Source organism: Lichenostomus cassidix, chromosome 4, assembly GCF_008360975.1.
Source record: "Lichenostomus cassidix isolate B80296 chromosome 4, HeHo_3.0, whole genome shotgun sequence".
NCBI lineage: Eukaryota > Metazoa > Chordata > Aves > Passeriformes > Meliphagidae > Lichenostomus > Lichenostomus cassidix.
In genome coordinates, this window is record NC_139484.1 from 60,082,590 (window position 1) to 60,101,352 (window position 18,763).

The 18,763-nt window shown below is 39.1% G+C and overlaps 1 protein-coding gene across 2 annotated transcripts in view; it reads left to right on the forward strand.

Moving 5' to 3' along the window:
* CTNNA2 (catenin alpha 2) overlaps nucleotides 1-18,763 on the forward strand; it is a 448,404-nt gene that overhangs the window by 109,994 nt on the left and 319,647 nt on the right. For both annotated transcript variants that reach the window (XM_085059503.1, XM_085059504.1), the window contains exons 5-7: nucleotides 1,352-1,471; nucleotides 3,586-3,852; nucleotides 17,149-17,352. In XM_085059503.1, the coding sequence (XP_084915629.1) occupies nucleotides 1,352-1,471; nucleotides 3,586-3,852; nucleotides 17,149-17,352 (591 nt within the window). The remainder of the gene's footprint in view (nucleotides 1-1,351; nucleotides 1,472-3,585; nucleotides 3,853-17,148; nucleotides 17,353-18,763) is intronic.

The following is an 18,763-nucleotide window of genomic DNA, read 5'->3' on the forward strand; positions in this document are numbered from 1 at the left end:
TAATACAACGATGCTTTTGCAATTTGTGTTAATGGTAAGGCGGTCAGTTCATTTTTAAAAAACTCTGTTCTTCTTCAGAGTAAAAGAAGAGGTGATTTGGATTCTGAATAAGCTTGTAGCTTGTAAATCTGCAGTAACTTGGTTTATAATTTCCAGCGTAACAGCTATGAATTTGTGTTCTTGAATTATGCATTTCCAATAGAAATGTATGAGTTTGCTACTCTACTGCCCTGTAATTTGTAAATCTGCAGTAAGTAGGTAAAAGCTCAAAATGAAAATATACTCTCTCAGTGGCAGGAAAACACAGAGCAACTCAAGCAATAAAAAGACAGGTTCTGCACATAATTGTGCCTTTCTAAACTATTAGACACCAGCTGCTGCTGAATTTATCGATTCTCCAGTGTGTGGAGAGCTGCAAACCTCTGCTCTTGCACAGGAACTTGTCCCCATCCCAATGAGCCTTTTCTTTTTGATGAGAAAATTTGTTATGCATGTTACTCTAAAAGCAATAGCTTTTAGCAAGAAGGATCAGTAGAATCTTTTCAGTTCTCAATGCTTTTGCTTGGAATTGGATTTTTATCTTGTGAGGGAGAGAAGTACCACTTTGAATTCCCATTTAGTCACAGTAATGTTTCCTTTACTTACTGCATGAAAAGAGCATTTTATCCCTTCAGATATTTTTTCTTGCTTTGCATAAGGTAAAGTTTCACAATACATTTGGTGGATTAACTTGCTGGTATAACTGAGGTTTTATGTCTTTGCCTGTTAGTTACAGCATTACTGAATAACTGCAGGTGAGGTTTCTTTTCTTAATGTTTAATAACTACCAAAGGAAAGCTCAGAGCTGAGAGAAAAAGAAATAATACATGTATTCTGGGTTGAAGCTATAATTTATTTCACAAAGATACAGCATTTTGGATTTATCAGGGTAAATTTAAATCTCAATGGTAAGTTTGAATTTCCCTTTAAAATATTTTTTCTTGTCCAGAATAATTAACTTCCTTTGTTTTCGCACAAAGCCTGTAACACACTTTAAGAACATACTCATCTATTTTGTTTTAAACCCCTCAGACACTAAATATTTAATCTGATAAGTGTGAGTGGGGAAATTAATCCAGTTATATCTTTTACAGGAGTTTTACATGTTCCCAAAGCACAGTAAATGGACAGTAATGCAGAGTGACAGCTGCTCTATTAAGAAACCTAATTAAAGTTTGTGGGACTCTCATAAAGCCTCTGTACAGTGATGGATGTGAAACCTAAATTGGGTCCATGTAAGACAGAGTATTAGGTGGAATAATCACAGACTTTGTCAAAGAGTGGATTAAAGTGCTGATTTATTGTGTTGTAGGTAGAGGAGGCACTAGAAGCTGTGAAAAATGCAACAAATGAGCAAGATTTAGCCAATCGCTTTAAGGAATTTGGGAAGGAAATGGTAAAACTGAACTATGTCGCTGCGAGACGACAACAGGTGAGTACAGGAGTGGTTAGAAAAGTCCTTCTTGGCTGAAAAAGTCTGTATTTTATGTCCAAGTCTTGTTTAAAGTGCACAGTGAACAATTAAGTGCTGTGTCATGGCCTGTAATTTAATCACACTGATTATTTTTGAATGTGAGGAAATTTTTCAGAAGTGCAGTTTCTTTAAGAGTATGTTCCAAGTGGCTTCAATTAGTAACAGATTGAAAGGTGAAAAGGGAAGTGATTCAGGAGGTTAAGGATAGTTTTAGTTTGATGATTACTCCCATTTAATTCTAACCTATGCAGATTTCAGGTCACTCTGACAGCTGGTAAAGCACGAGCTCTTTGCTAGTTCAGTATAATTCAAATTCAAGAGGAACAGAAATCTACTTTGAGCTTAAAACCATTATTATTAAGATTTTTTTAAAAAAGATTACTCATTTATCCATTTATTCTGTGCTAAGGCCTCCTGAAAAAAAGACCAGAAAGTCATGATAACATTTTTTCAAGGCCTGTAATTGTACATCTTTGCAATAAAGGTAACTTTCCCATGAATACCATTCTTTTCAAGACACTATAGAGCTGTATAAGATCTCTCCAATTTCATTTGAATATCACCAATAATTCAAGGATGTGTCATCTTTGCACACTGGGTTTGGAAAGCTGGCTTTCCATATTCATCCACCTATTTACCTTATTTTCTGAATTACAGGAATGGCAATTTACTTCTGAATCATGATTGTGGGGCTTTTTTTAATGAAAAATAGCATTTCTTAGAGTTCCACTGAAATTGAACCACTGAATCATTGAATATATTGAATTGGAAGGGCCCTGTAAGAATCATCAAGCCCAACTCCCTGCTCCTTGCGGGACTATGTGAAAGAAAATTATATGACTAAGATAAATAAATGAAAATGTAGAATCTAGTCACTATATAAAGACTCTTCTCTACACTCTTCTGTACATTCAGACACTTCACCTGTGGAAATAGAGCTGTAAATATGGGAAAAAGAGAAAAATGTGAAAGTTAATGGATATTTATGTCTCTTAAATTCTTGTTAGAGATACAAGAATATGGCAAAAAATTCTCTCTTAAGACTTCTACCTGTCAGTCATCTGTGGTTGAAATTAATCAATGGGTAGAACCTTTAAATCCAGAATATCTGGGTTCTTCTTCAGTGTTGACGATAGATTGCATGTGTGACCATAAATGTATGAACTATCTGGAGAACAAACCAGTTCAAAAAACCCCAAAAACCCAGTTTGTTCATCGTTTTAAAATAGAAGTAATAATGTTTTTTTATTCCTTATGAATATTCTTAGAGCAGCAGAGTTTGTGAGGCTTTCAAGGGCAGTATGATAGCCACTATAATTAAAAAAAGATCATGGGTTAAATAACAACAATCAGTACCATCTTATACTGATAACATATTGTGCAGCATCAGATTCTTGTTGTCAGGGGAAACAAAAAAAAAGATATCTGTCATGATATACTAAGTATACAAACACCAAATGATATGAGGAATAGAGCAAAACATGAAGGGTAGGCTGGAAATAATGAGAGGCATATTTAGTAGGTCTTTAAGAACTAATACCATATGGTGTTAGGTCATAGTTTGGACTTGATGATCTCAAAGGTCTTTTCCACCCTAGTTAATTGTGTGATTCTATGATATTCATCTATGTAATGATTTAATTTTGAATTTTTTAAAGGTCCACCTTATGATAATTTTAGAAAGGACATGGGTGTAGTAATTAGATAAATAAGGCACTTGCTGCTATGGGATTGTTGCACTTGCATTGCCTTTATGGAATCAGCAGATGGAATCCAGCTGATCAGGAAGAGTAATTTTGAATGCTTTACATACATATTCTGTGGGTTTTTGCAAAAGGGAAGTGTACAGACTGGTAAGATACTGTGAGCTGAATGTCACAGCTACAGTGACACAGAAGGACTGGACTTCCTTGGGCAGGAGGGGAATTCTTCCTGTGATTTATGGTGGATTCTGCCATTGATTCCACCTCTGCCAAACCACTGCCCAGCATTTATTCCTGCATGCTCAGAGCAATACATTCTAACACAAAACCTTTCACTGCCCACTCTGACACCTGCGTGTTTCCATGTAGGAACTGAAAGACCCTCACTGCAGGGACGAGATGGCTGCAGCTCGAGGGGCTCTGAAGAAGAATGCCACCATGCTGTACACAGCATCCCAGGCCTTCCTGCGCCACCCCGACGTCGCAGCCACCAGGGCCAACAGGGACTACGTCTTCAAGCAGGTGCAGGAAGCCATTGCTGGCATCTCCAATGCTGCCCAGGCCACCTCGCCCACCGATGAGAACAAGGGCCACACTGGCATAGGAGAGCTGGCTGCTGCTTTGAATGAGTTCGATGTGAGTATCAGCTGGGTGTGGGAAAGGAAAACAAAAATCCGCGTGCTTTTAACTAAGTTGTTCTTACACAGGATTCAAATTTCCCTCTTCATTCACATCCATTTCCTCAGACTGCAGAGGCAAAGGGCAAACAATGATTTGTGTTGGTTTTAGTGAGGAATAGTTGGTTGCTGCTAATGGACTGGAATTTTAATGAGTTATCTGTGCTCATATGCTGGGATACTGAGAAAAACAAGTTCTTGTTATCCTTAGGATCCCTGATAAATCTAGCTGCATGGTTCTAGATGGAACCACTTTCTAATGGAAACTGATTATTCTGGCAGTTTATTTTTGTGACCAAGATCTGGGCTTGGTTGAATGGTAAAATCATGTTTGTCTGGCAAGTCAGGAAGGCAAGACAAAATATTTAAGATGGCAGGGGAGTTCAGCATCCTGGAAACATTAACATTCAACTTGAATCATGAATTATGTTAATCAAAGAGATGGAAAAAGCATCTTTCAAACAGAGTTGATAGCAGTCAGTTCAGCTGTGGGCAAAGTGCTGCAGCCTCTGTTCCAGCAATAGATACAGTTTCGCTTAAACAACTTTCTTGACAGCTAATTGTTTAGCTGTTAATTTCATTACCACTCCTGTCTGATGATTTTCTCCTGTCTCCTATGTGAGGATTGTTCTTCAGGCAGTGAAAAAAAAAACATTATTTCAGACAGTATCTTAAAATGTTTTCGTCTTTCATGCTCACTTGAGGCAAAGATTTGTTCAAGTTATTCTTAGGGAATGGTGTCCTTTTCACTTTGATTAGGGCACAAGGCTGCAATGCAAGCATCTGTCACATGCAATCAGGAGCTGCTCAATCCTGCTGCATTTAGGGCTGCAAGTGGAGGTGTAGTGCAGGTGGTTCATCTCATGGCCTGTTGGACTGGCCTTGTCTCCTGCATCTATTCTTACTTCTGTGGTTGTTCCTGCACAATTGCTGTGGGTTAAGATTTAAGGAATTCTGCAGGGTTTTCAGGGCCTTCTCAGCTCACAGGCGCCTGGTTGGTAAGATCCTGGGAGTAATGTCCCTGCGTGGTCTGACTGTGCTCTGGCTTTTGTGTGGAACTTTGCACGTTATGGACAGCAAAGGTTTGACAAACAGGGACAGAAAACATGTGACTTCTCAGTCCCAAACTGATGATGCTGCTGCTGCCTTCTGGAAAAGGCTGTTGTTCAATGCAAAGAGAGTCGTTGTGCTTAGTGAAAATAAATGTAGTGAAGACTGTGCGAGACATCTGATATTGTCCCCTGCCTCTATGAGAATATTCATCCATTTTCTCCTCAGGTAAACTCTTTTCCAATTTCTGTGATGTTGCAGGAACCATGCATGTATATGGGAGATGTATAGCCATAGTAATGTGTTCTGTTCATAATTACATGTGGGAAAACAGCCTTTTTGGGGAATTTCCTCTTTCTCGTTTTAGGAGAATAAATGAAAACTTTCTCCTCTGACTTACAAGGGTACAGAAATTGAAACAGTTGTATTAACCATTTTCTAACTCACTGCTTAGATGTTGAATGAGATTTATTCACACCTAATTTTGCAACAGAGATGATATTCCCTAAACTCCAGGGAAATTCAAAATTGATAGCTATTGATGGTGGGATGATTGTGAATTTACCTTTATGTTTTACAAACAAGCAAACAAAAAAAATCACCAGGCTAGGGAAACTATGTAATGTGTAAAAAAGGTGGTGAAGGAAAAAAGATTGCTTTTCATGCTAGCAGTATATTACTTCAGCAAGGGAAAGGAAGTTTGTATTTTCTAGTGAAAATAATTTTACAGAATATTTATTTTACCATGTCAGTCATATTGATTGAGATCAGTTTGTATTTGGTATAAAGTGCTCACTAAACCCTGCATTATATGACATGATAATTCTTCTGTATTAAAAATAAGTTTACAATTTTTTTCCATGGTATTTAGCACTTCTCTTCCTTCATTATTTAAAATTTCAGAATAAGTGTTCTGTGGCTTAACACTTCAAATAACCGTGGTGTGAATAATCAGAATATTTTCTCAATCAAAGTGTGATCAGATGGAATACAAACTATTCTACCTATTTGAAACACTTCAGCCAATGTGCTTAATTAGGTCTTATGGTAATTGTCACACTCTATACATTGGTGGCTTCTATGAAGTCACCTGTGAGTTATTAGCAGCGAAATTGTGGAGATAGTTGTCATTTATTGCTTCTCAGAGATAATTTAAGTAGAAATAAGGAGGGTTCACAAATCTGTTCCTTATTAGATTTTTTCCTTTAAAGTCCTATTTGAAGTTGATTGATGACAAAAGTACATGTTTAATGCCTTGTTACTTTGTCCTTTAACTTCAGTGTTCCTCCTTTAGTCTGAGCTCATTTAAAACCAGGTATTTCTGGTTTTGTTGGTAATTTATTATTAAAATTTGGCATGTATTTTATGCACATGAAATATTTCTGAGTTCTTAATGCAAATGGGGGTGCACAGTTTATTTCCCCTCATGACACTTGGCCAAATTTATGGCAGTAGCATAGATAAATTTTTGAAGAACTTACTGTGAACTCTGAAAAAGCTCTGTTTTCACTCAGGAAGGGGTAATTTTGAGTTGGTAAGGTCTCATCTGTTCTGGTTATCGAGGGGCTTCTGTGTTGGCACATGTTGAGTTGTGGGATGGATTTATCTGGTGTCCTTCCTGTCATGGTGTGCAGCAGAGACAGGACCTTCACATCAAACTGCAGCGTGGTGTGGAGGTAGAGAAAAAGAGAGTGAAATTATTGCGTGAGAAGAAATGGAATGGGAAGGACCAGGAAATCTGTGCTGCGTGAAAACTGAGGTGAAGATCAATGACATCGACACTGATGTGGGTTTGGCAACTGCAAAGGGGTAAAAACATACGTGGGTGTTAAAATATATATTTATATCTGGATATAAAGGAATAATTGTGCCCAAAGAAGGGCAATGAAGCTGGTGAAGAGTCAGGAGTAGTTGAAAGAGCTGAGGGAGCTCAGCCTGGAGAAAAGGGGGATCAGGGGGACCTTGTGGCTCTGCACAACTGCTGACAGGAGGGAACAGCTGGGGATCAGGCTGTGCTCCAGGGAACAGGGACAGGAGGAGAGGGAACAGCCTCAGGCTGGGCCAGGGGAAGGTCAGGTTGGATATTAGGGAAGTTTTCTTTACCCTAAAGGTAAAGGGTCAGGCATTGGCACAGCTGCCTGGGGCAGTGGTGGAGTCCCCATCCCTGGAGGCATTTAAAAGCCATGTGGATGTGGCACTTGGGGACATGGTCACTGGTGGCCTTGGCAGTGCTGGGGCTGGACTTGATGATCCTTGAGGACTTTTCCAACCCAAAAAATTCCATGATTCCATGGTTCTCTCTGCCACAGCAAGGGCTGCACACAGATTATTGGGGAACATGTTCTCCATGATGGCAGAGGGAGGGGGAAGTGACAGGCAAAAATAGTATTTTCTGGGCACTTGGGATCTCTAGTGAGTAGGAGGCTGCCTCCTTTCAGAATATGGACTGGGATTGCAATTCCTTAGTCCTGAGGAGTGTAGCTGTGTCAGTGGGATGTGCTGCCGACACTTCAGAAGTGCTAATCACTCTGGAAATTCAGATTTTAGGGGTTTCAGACTGAGTAACCTACAATATTTTACATTTTAAGCAATCCTAAACAATTTTCTTTAGATTTTGATATGAAAAAATGAGGGTAATCGTTCTTGTACAGTGCTGTGAGGGTGGGTGTAATGGTGTTGTAAATATAAAGCTGTTTACTATGCGTGCACCATAACTCCATGAAAAGGATTATTCCTCTGTTGAAGGAAGGCTTGAATTATCTGCAATAAAATTAAATAAAATTTATAAATCCTCTGACTCAGAGAGGGGAGAAAAAGATATTTAGAGAAAAAAAGGACCAAACTCCCTTTTCTCCATTGATGCCAAAAGCAAATATCTGTTGTTTTCTGTATTGCTCCAGAAAGAGCTGGTGAGATGGCTTAGCTGACTTTCTCCCTGACTTTTGTGTTTGCATGTGCAATTTCTGCCTCTAGCAGTGGAATAAAATGATATTTTGGTAAAGGAGTATATAGTGCTTGCTTTTTAATGTGTGTTAATCCAAACAGGCAAGCCCTATATCTGATGTTCTTCTATCTGATGTTTTATAATTTTTTATCTTTTTCACATTGGATTTATTGTTTCTCTGTATTTTGTCTTTAAAGTTGCAGTCCAGCAGTGTTGGTCCTTGTTACGTCTTGAACTTCTGGGCCTGTGGGTCACCCCTTTATTTTCTGATTTCTGAGTATGAAAATAATATGGTTTATACAGGAATTGAAAGGAATGTGAAGGGAAGTGGTCACAGCACCAAACCTGACAGACTTCAAGTATTTCAAACATTTGGACAACACTCTTAGGCACAGGGTGAGGTTCTTGGTGTGTCCTGGGAAAGGCCTGGGGTTGGACTGGTTGATCTTGTGGGTCTCTTCCAACTCAGGCATGGTTCTATGATTTGGTATGGTTGAAAATTGAAAGAGATGGTTAAAATGATTTTTAGTACTTGAGGTATTTATGTATTTGGGATAGGTCCCAAGGTACTGAAATTGTAATATTTTTTGTTATGAGCAGCATTTAAACTGAAAAATTACAGGCAGAGCAACTCAATCTTTAATGAATTTTTGAACAGAGCAAGTCAACCATTTGGGAGATGATTACATTTGATGAGAAAGAAAGTGTCTGATGACACTGGTCACTGTCCTCCAGGCTGTTAAATGCAGCTCATAATTAATAAATTGGGTATCATAACATATTCTGTGAATATATTAATGCTCCTTCAGGAATATTTTGCATGGCTAGAGAATGCAGTGCACCTTAAATGGAGTGAAAGATCTAATAAGTGTGTAATGAGGGGAAAACATTGCAGAGAAAACGGAAAAAAAAAGTATCTGGGTATAGCAATAACAGACTGCTCTTTTTTTTTGGTATTACAATTAAGAGCTGTCAAAATGTGGCAGAAACATAGCGGACAGAAGAAATGTCATATCATAAAGTAACTACCTTTAAAATGTTCCTTTTTGGACGAGTACCTACTAGATGAGCCGAGAATGGATTTTTGCAGAACTTTTATGAAATTGCAATTTGCTTGTAAATATGTTCTTCAGAGAAGTGATTTGTGATTCTGCAGAGAAAAGGACAGAATGTGAGCTTCGAAAGAAGAATTGAAATGTGTTTGTTTCACCACTGAAATTCATAAGAAACAATTGTAAAAATGTTACTGTACATCCCACAGCAATTTGGAACCAGACTTGTTGAGCTCGAGTAGCTCTAGCCAAGGCAAATGGCAATTTCTGTATAATAGCAGTTCTATATTGAATTTAGCTAGGAATTCACTGGGGAGAGTGTGCTGCAAATTCAGATAACCTCATGGATGGATTTGAATGAAATGCTGTAGAATCTCAGAATGGTTTGGGTTGGAAGGGACATTAAAGATCATCTAGTTTCACCCCCTGCCATGGGCAGAGGCACCTTCCACTATCCCAGGTTGCTCCAAGCCCTGTCCAACCTGGCCTGCCCCCTTGTCCTGTCCCTCCATCCCTTGTCCAAAGTACCTCTCCAGCTCTCCTGGAGCTCCTTCAGGCACTAGCAGGGACTCTGAGCTCTCCCTGGAGCCTTGTATTCTCCATGCTGAACACCCCCAGCTCTCCCAGCCTGGCTTCAGAGCAAGGGGCTCCAGCCCTCTGATCAGCTGTGTGGGTCTCATCTAGGTTTATTTCCCCAAGTCCCTAACTTTCTTGCATTGGGGCCACAAAATCTAGGTTGGATTTTTTCCCCCTGCAGCTGAAGTGGCTTTAACACTGGAATAGTGTCAAGCCAACCATTTCCTGTGTGAAGGCAGCCAGAGTTTCCAAAACTTGAATGCAGTAGTGAGATATTACTCACTTTCTGCACTCCTCAAATTTTCCCTGAGTGGGGAAACATCAAGCTGGTAATCCTTTGTATATTAAGAGAATAATTAGCAACAGGAATATGTTGCATTTTACGTTAAACCCAAAAACTTCGCCTGTTTGCAGACGTGTTTGAGGATGCTGAACTGATCTTTCAAATAAGGTAAAATCAGAGTAAATTGTTGCAGTTCTGTTGATGCTGAGGGGCCAAACAAGCTTTTTCCTTTCAGTTTTTGCTGCACTTTACTGCCCATTACAAGTTCTTCTCTGTATTTATGGGCTTGTTTATATATTGCTGTGGACAGGTCAGCTCCAGAGTACAAAGGGACAGCGCTGGCAATGTCAGGATTTTGGTAGCAAATGCACAGCAAAAATGTGACCTCTGCAAAGAGAAGCATCCTGGGTAACTATGGATGAGGATCTCCTTGCCTTTCACTCCCCTTTGGCAGTGGGAATCGTTCTGCTGAGCTGTATTTGCTGTGTTTGAGCACCATCTAGTGGGCTTCTGGATTTATTTTTTTTTTATATCTGTATATTTTTTTCCCCCTGAAATGCTCTTGTATAGTAAATTAGTATTGTGGAAAGATTTAGTGATCAAAAGTACTCATTGTAGTTTAACCACAGTACTTTATTACCACTTCTTTTGGTGGTAGAAAAAGCCTTTTGCCAGCACACCAACTGCTGCCTATGCTTCCCTGACAAATACATTTAACCTGTTTATAGTAGGGTTTATAGAGTTTGTAGTAGTCTATTTGCTAAGGAATTTTTGTAGTGAACCCTCATCCACACAAATTTGTTAGAGATACTAAAAACACAGAAAAGAAACAAGCTTTAAAAACCCAATTACCATTTCTATGAGGAAATACATTTTCTGTAGCAGTACAATTACTGCATTGTTATTCAAAATATTGCAGGTTCCTTATTTTCTTCTTAAAGCAAGTATGAATATCTGGAATTCTAAATCAAAAACATATTAAATATTTTTTCAGGTTACATATAACGGCTCAGAAAGTACATTATGTGAAATGTTCTAATTAGACTACACTTGCTACTATTTTTCCCGTTTATTTAGCACCTCTCAGATGCTCCTATAGCTTAGGTATGTGAGAAGTGAACACCACCACTATTTCAGGGAAGCAGTATCTCCATTTACATTTAGAGAGCAGTCAGGAGAGGGGGCTGGGAAAGTGGGGGCTGTTCTTCTGCTCATGGTTCTGCACTTCTGCCTGGGTGAGATGTTCACCAAGCTGCTGTGGATGCATCCAGTCTGGTGTCCCAGAGGGAAAGACCAGAGAATCACAGCATGGTTTGGGTTGGAAAGGACCTTAAAGACCATCTCATTCCACTCCCTGCCATGGGCAGGGACACTTCCCACTATCCCAGTTTGCTCCAAGCCCTGTCCAACCTGGCCTTGGACACTTCCAGGGATGGGGCAGCCACTGACACCCTCACAGTAAAGAATTTAAAATTCCCAATATCCCATCTAACCCTGCCCTCTGGCAGTAGGAAGCCATTCCCCCTGTCCTGGCACTCCATCCCTTGTCCAAAGTCCCTGTCCAGCTCTCCTGGAGCTCCTTCTGAATTATTTCTCTGTTGTTTCATCACTCCAGAGCAGCTCAATGGAAGCTGCAGTGTAGCATTGCACTGTCACACTCTCCTTGTTCCCTCAAATTCCACTGTATGGTGTGTCTGTAATGCAGCACTGTGGCAGATAGAAACATTTGATTTATTGCTAAACAGGAGCTCAACAGCCTTGTTAGCACTGCAGGAGACACAGACAAAGGTACTGAAACCAAACCTGCAAGCACACAGCATTTGTTTTCGCAGTAGTGCAGACACTCCTGACAAAGAAATACATCAAACACTCTTATTTATACACTCTTGTCTCCAAGTTACTCAGAAGAATTGGGTCTCTCAGTATATCATGTGCTGCCTTGTACACAAAGGCAGTTTTTCCTGCTGTCTCATGATTGGGGCATTATTTATCTAAAATATCTGTCACACTTTGCAGAGGCATTTACCTTGAAAATCAGATTTTCCTTGTGCTAAGGCAGTTGTGTATTCCCTGTCTCTGGAAGTGTTAAAAACCCTGTGGATGTGGCACTTGGGGACACAATGTAGTGGTGAACATAGTGGTGGTGGTGGTAGTAGGTTGATGGTTGGACTTGATAATCTTAAAGGTCTTTTCCAACCGTTCTGTGATTATGTGATGCTAAGTAATTAAGAATCATGTTAGGAAATGGTCTCTGCCCTGAAGGTTTCACATTCTAAATAGATGAATTAATATGTGTTTAACAAATAAACAGGGCAGAGGTTCTGAAGAAGCTGCTGAAATTTCCTTAGGACTTTCTACATTCCTGAAGACTTTCAGCAGATGAGCAGATTGTTCATGAGCAGTAAGGCAATTGCACATAATAATGAAGTAATTTAATTGGAAAATGCAGGCAATGATAGAGAAATTCCAGCTCTTTTGGAGTTGGGAAATTGTTTTAAATTATTAATTTAATGTCTTGCTTTTCCTTTGCATTGTATTTTTAATGATGACTGCAAAGTTTTTTTTGGTATGGTTGAAAATGAGATTCTAATCCAAATAAATGTCATAAAGTTTCAATAATTATATGCTCTCTGATTCTACCATACATTTATGTAGAATATATAGCTATTTTCAGTATTTTCAGTTGAAGTATGAATAATTTATCCAATATTTTAAATTTCAGAAGTGGCATCCTGTAGTTTATTAGTGTTTGAGATAGTTTATTGCTTTCTGAATGAGAGAACATTGACTTTCAGCAGTAATTAGTATGAAGAGGACTATTTTCTGAAAGTCTTCAATAATTATTAAAACATTGCAACTTCTCTGAAAACACACCTTGATATAATTTAATGAGCTGAAGAGAAAATAGTTTACTATATACAGAGAAGATTTTATCACAACTTTTAACAAGTTTTTAAACAAGTCTTCAATTATAGTAAAATTAATTTTCTTGGATTTTGTTTCAGCAACGGCAGCCAAAAATTATGTATGTTTACTGTAATCTGTCTACATTTGTTAAGAGGTTTGAAACACTAATTATAAGGACTTAATTACAGTATCAGTCCCTGATTTATGGCTCTAATGTTAGTTAACTAATTAGAAATATAAAATGTTTCAGTTCATTTACATGCATCGTTCATTAACTGGCTTTTAAGAAGTGACGGGAAATTGCAATTTTTAAAGAAATTTATGTAGCCTGATTTCCTGCCAACTATTATTTCCTTCTTCTTTCCAAGAAGACATTCTTTTCATGTTAATATATGTGTAAGAGTTACAGGTGTCAATAACATACTCTGAAGTTCAGTTTTGATACCAGCTTTCTTTGGAAAGAAGTAACACCTTTTGTAAACAAAAAATTGTGTCTCTTCGGTAACTGAACATCAGGAGCTGTCATGGAGCTGGTTCTCATCCCCAGTCTCCTTTTTCCCAAAACTCTAAAACCCGTTTTCCTTATGAGATATTTGAGAGAGAGTTTAAAATAAACATCTAGACTATCATTACAACACATCAGAAAGTAACTACACCATTATTTGTCACATTTTAAGCAAAACTGAGGTTCATGGTATTGGGAGGAGAAGCAACCAGCATCAGGTGATTCTAAGAAAATTCTGTCTGACTGTTGGGAAGGGAAAAGTCACCCATGATCACCCATGAAGGTGATCAGGCACTCAAACAATAGGCAATGAGGTCTGGAAAAGCTCCAGGGGTGGAATTCTCATCTTGGCTGGATGAAGCCTTGAGCAACCTGGATTGATGTTAAAGTGTTTCATGGAGGCATTTAAAATATAACCTTCAGGAGTTTGTTCCCACCTAAATTACTCTGAGATCCTGAATTGTCATTAACAGGTACCCCAAACAAATATTTAATAGTGTTTAGGCCTAGAAATTAATTAAAAATAAAAAAATCACGGGATATTGATGAATAATTACTGAGTGCCTTTTATTTTTCATAAGCTAAGCTTTGATCATCAAAAAGATCTCGCCTCATTTAGAAATAGCACAGAAATATATTCCTTTTTTACAGTTTTGAGTGAGAAAAGCTATCTTGGATTTATTATACACCCTCTATATTACACAATTTGTTATTTGAAATCCAAATGGTATTTGTATGTAGTCTGTACAGAAGTTTCTGACTTTATTTGTGGAGTGTGACATACCTGCTTGTGAAACAGTGAGTTGGGTTTCAATGATCAAGAGATACTGGGATTTGTAGTTTGTTCATCTTCAAGGCTCTAAAAGGATGGAAATATGCCCAGAATCCCAAATGGGTCAGACTGGAAGGGATCACAGTGGATCATCTGGTCCAACCTTCCTGCTCCAGCAGGGTCATCCCAGAGCACAGGGCACAGCATTGTGTCCAGGCAGCTCTGGAATATCCCCAGTGAGGAGACCCCACAGCTTCTCTGGGAAGTCTGTTCAGTGGTCTCAGTAAAGATATTCTTCCTCATGTTCAGGTGGAACTTCTGCACTCAGTTCCTCCTGTGCCATTGCTGGGCCCTGCTCTGAGCCCTCCCTGCAGACAGGGACAGACAGGGATGAGGGCTCTGCTCAGCTGTGGATCCTCTTGAGGCTGAACAGCTTGCTTAGCCTTTCCTCATCAGGGATGCTCCAGATCCTTGACCAGCTTTACAGCTTGTGCTGGCCCTGCTCCAGGAGCTCCATCTCCCTCCTGTCCTGAGGAGCCCAGAACTGCACACAGTTCTCCAGGGCTGAATTGAGGGTAAGACCACCTCCCTGATCTGCTGCATTTCTCTAGTAAGTCCCAGGATCCCACTGGCCTTACTAGCACAAGGACACACTGCTGGACATGAACAGCTTGTTGTCCACCAGCACTTCCAGATCCTTCTCCCCAGAGCTGCTCCATCAGGTCACCCCCAGCCTGTGTCTGGGGTTGTTCCTCCCCAGGTGCAGGACCCTGCATTTGCATATGCAAATACATAAGGGGGTGCACACGCATATTTCCATATTCTAGGTGGGTCCTTGGGTCTCACAGAAAATGAGTGCAGGGTCTTCCAGAACATCCAAGAAGAAAAAAGTGATTCATGACTTGCTGAGAGATGTAGAGAACCTTACAGCTATGGCTGCGAGGAAGAGGAAGAAAAGGGAAGCATTTCTGGAAGGATTGGTTAGGAATCTGAAACATGCAGCTATTTTTTTTTTCTATTTTTTTCTTGCTAATTCCATAAGTTGCTTATATAGTTTATTTGGTGCAATTACAGTCTTGCTACTGCCATGTGAAATATGAGGTTGTGAAAATGAATTGATACAGTTGATTCCTGAAAATCCTGAGCATTATCCTTTGGCTCAAAAGCCCCATTACATAAATATGCACAGGCCTAGCTCTTGGAGAAGTCATTTCTAATTTAGGTGCTTGTAAAACTGCTCTGCTTACTGCTGTGAAACACAGACCCCAGAAGATACATATGAGACATTATTGCACATTCTGGCTAATGCAGCATTTTTTTCTGCTAAGTCAGCAGTTCCTGGAGCTGGAGCAATACATTATCTAGTATAAATTCTTCTATTTATCATCTTATTAAATAATGGATTTTCATAAATTCCTTGTGTTTATTAATATTTAACTGACGAGGATTCAGTGAGGTTATAGGTTTCTCCATATAGTAATGAGAGTTACAGGGTTTGTGTGTGAATTGGGAGTTTTACTGAGAAATAGGATCTTTCCTGAGAGCCTTGTCCTGCTGAAAGAAAGAAAATATTCACATCCAATCAGGTTTTAGCCTCAAATCCATTTGAGCATTTTGTGATTGATAATAAACAGACAGAATTTTCAGTGCTAAAGACACACGTTAGTTATGTATTATATTCCTAAATTCTAATTTACATTTTAATACACTGTATTGGCTTTCTTGTGGTTTTTTTTTTCAAATTACTTGTATCATTTGGCTTGTACTTGCTGATTGCTCTTGAATATTAAAAGAAATAGACTAATCATAAAGTTATCAGAACATTGTAAAAATTAAAATGGTTCATTAACAAATCTTACGCTCAGTAAAGTAGGTGTGATTATTAACAATCAGAATGCTTTTACATTTTGCATTCCTATTTCATTATTTTTTTCTTCTAAAGCTCAAATAACAAATGCACAGCTTACAGAACATTTTTAGTCCATATACAATTAGAAAATTTCTTTGTGTGATTTCAACAAAAGGTTCCTGAATCACATGGTGTTGTAAATGTTCCTAAGAGTGGAAGGAACTGATTATTGCTTTTGTATTTCTTACCTTGAACTGCAGAAGGAGAAAAGCATAGTAAAATATAATCCAGCACTGACTTGAAACTCATAACTTTACATCAGGTTTTACACTGAGAACAGTAGAATCAATGTGGTTTAAACCTACTTGATATTTCGTAGTAAATTTGATAGATACAGTACACAAGTGTTTAGCAGTGATCAGAAACTAAGAATTAACTGTTCTTTATTAGAAAACAGTCTTTGAAAAACAATTATTTTTCTAGGGCAATAAGGATATTTTGCTAACCAGTAGACTACTTAACAAATTCAAGATGTTTCTAGACTGTCTTCATGTAGTGCTCTGTTTTTACTTAAATAATGCAGCACAATTTTCCCGATTAAAAAACAAAAAAAGCTTTTAAAAAATGCTCTACAGAATGGAAATCAGAGATATTTCATATTTTTGTCTAAGTGTCATTAACTATTAATGTTTTTTTTGCAGTCTTAGCTTCCTCAATTTTTTTAATTCATGCAATATTGAGGTAATACAGTAACATTTCAGCAGTGTAGGCTGCTGATAAAATAATGAAAATGATATTATTAACTGAGAATATTCCATTCTATCTTCAGGAATAAAAAATTTACACCTTACGTATGAGTTTCTTGAACAGACAGGAAATTTTCAGAACATTTGGGGAATAATAAGGGGTTTAGAATCACAGGGTGGTTTGGGTTGGAAGGGACCTTAAAGATCATCTCATTCTACCCCGTGCCATGGCAGGGACACCTTCCACTATCCCAGCTTGCTCCAAGCCCTGTCCAAACTGACCTTGGACACTACAGGGATCCAGGGGCAGCCACAGCTTCTCTGGGCAACAAGTTTGTGAATTATTTATTTTTTAAACATAGATCTATCTAATATTTACTTTTTCAGGAATTTGGTAGATAACTTTTCAAAGAAAGTTTTGGCGATCCCCAGGGTCCTTTCCAGGCTGGTATTCCATGACAACTTACTTGCAGGAAAGACTGAAAAACCTCAGGGAAGGCGCTGCAATAAGCAACACCTCAAATCCACCAAAGACCCGCGAGCGCTCACCATTTTCCCGTTTTCCCTGCAGAACAAGATCATCCTGGACCCGATGACGTTCAGCGAGGCGCGGTTCCGGCCGTCGCTGGAGGAGCGGCTGGAGAGCATCATCAGCGGCGCGGCGCTCATGGCCGACTCCTCGTGCACGCGCGACGACCGCCGCGAGCGCATCGTGGCCGAGTGCAACGCCGTGCGCCAGGCGCTGCAGGACCTGCTCTCCGAGTACATGAACAACGTAAGTCCTGCTCAGTGCCTCGGCCTCCCTGGGGCTGCTGATGCCGCTTTCGTATTTCTCAAAAATATTAGTATTTCTTTATGCCGAGTGCAAAGGTGATGCTGTTGGAGTTACTGAGGTTTTTAATGCGTTGCAAGCGTTTGACGGGAGTTTGTTACAATCAGAAGGTCACAAGGCTGGTGTTGTACTGTTGCCTTAAAAGCTGGTAAAAATAAGTGGCAGACACAGCAGTGTAGGGAAAAAAGGGTTTTACCTTGGTTTTAACAGGATCCCAGGTGCACCCTTGTCAAAGGTGGAAACACGCAGAGGAGCACACCTCATTTACAACGCGTATACAATTTTATGGACCTCACAAATTAGCATATCTACCTAAAATCCCCCAATAAGAAACTTAACAAATGAAGTAATTGTCCCCTTATTCTAATTACCCACCCCAAATGAGACTACAGCCTCGTTTACAAAAACATGTTCCAGAGAGGAGGCTCTGTCCAAGGTTGGAGCCTCTAGTTTTGAGATAGTAGGGATGTTTCGTCTTCCCCCAGAGAACCCCAGCTAAGCTAAATATCAGAGTACAAGGGTTATAGACTTGTAGGGCTAAGGTACAGGGAGTGTTTGTGAAAGGTACAAGGAAAGGGAAAGGGTATAAAAAGGGTATAAAGAGAAAAGACAAAAACCATCAGGCATCAGTACCTGTCAAAGAACTCTGTGCTCCCCATGAATTTTGCATTAAAATAATGCAAATAATTTATAATTTATAAATTAATAATTTATAAATTTATAATTTATAAAATAATTTATTCTTAAGTAATAAATAGCAGCAAGTATTCCTATGGAGGTAGAATACTTTTTGAAATTACAACGGTGAGTAATGCAAATGCAAAATGGCCCAAGAGTTATTTTCTCATTGAAGATGAATACAGTTGACTTTCAACACGCTTGCCCTTGTGGGGTGGTCATTGTGTTTGATTTCTGGGATGTTACCTATAGATATTCATAAGAGGTTGACTCTGGTGTGTGGGTTAAACCACTGAAGTTTCACTTGCTGATGCAGCTATGAAATTCTCAGTTGCCATGCAAGTAGTGAGTTCAGCAGTAGTGCTGTTCACACAATCTTAAAAACAGCTCTCTGAGTGGAGTTTCCAGAGGTGTTGAATTGTTCAATGTGGTGTTTACTGGCAGCGCATAACCTTTGTTCTGCACTGCTGATCCCAGAAAATTCTCTCACCCGACACTGTGTATTAAAACTCAGATATTCTATTGCCATGTCCTTTGGAGGATGTGGGAAAAAGTCCAAAGCAACATTAATAACCTCTTTTAAAATGAAAATGTTTGCTAAAAGGTATCAAACTGAGCATCCTGTACTTTGTTGTTTCTCATCTTTGGTTGCTCCCAGAGTATCAGATTGCACATT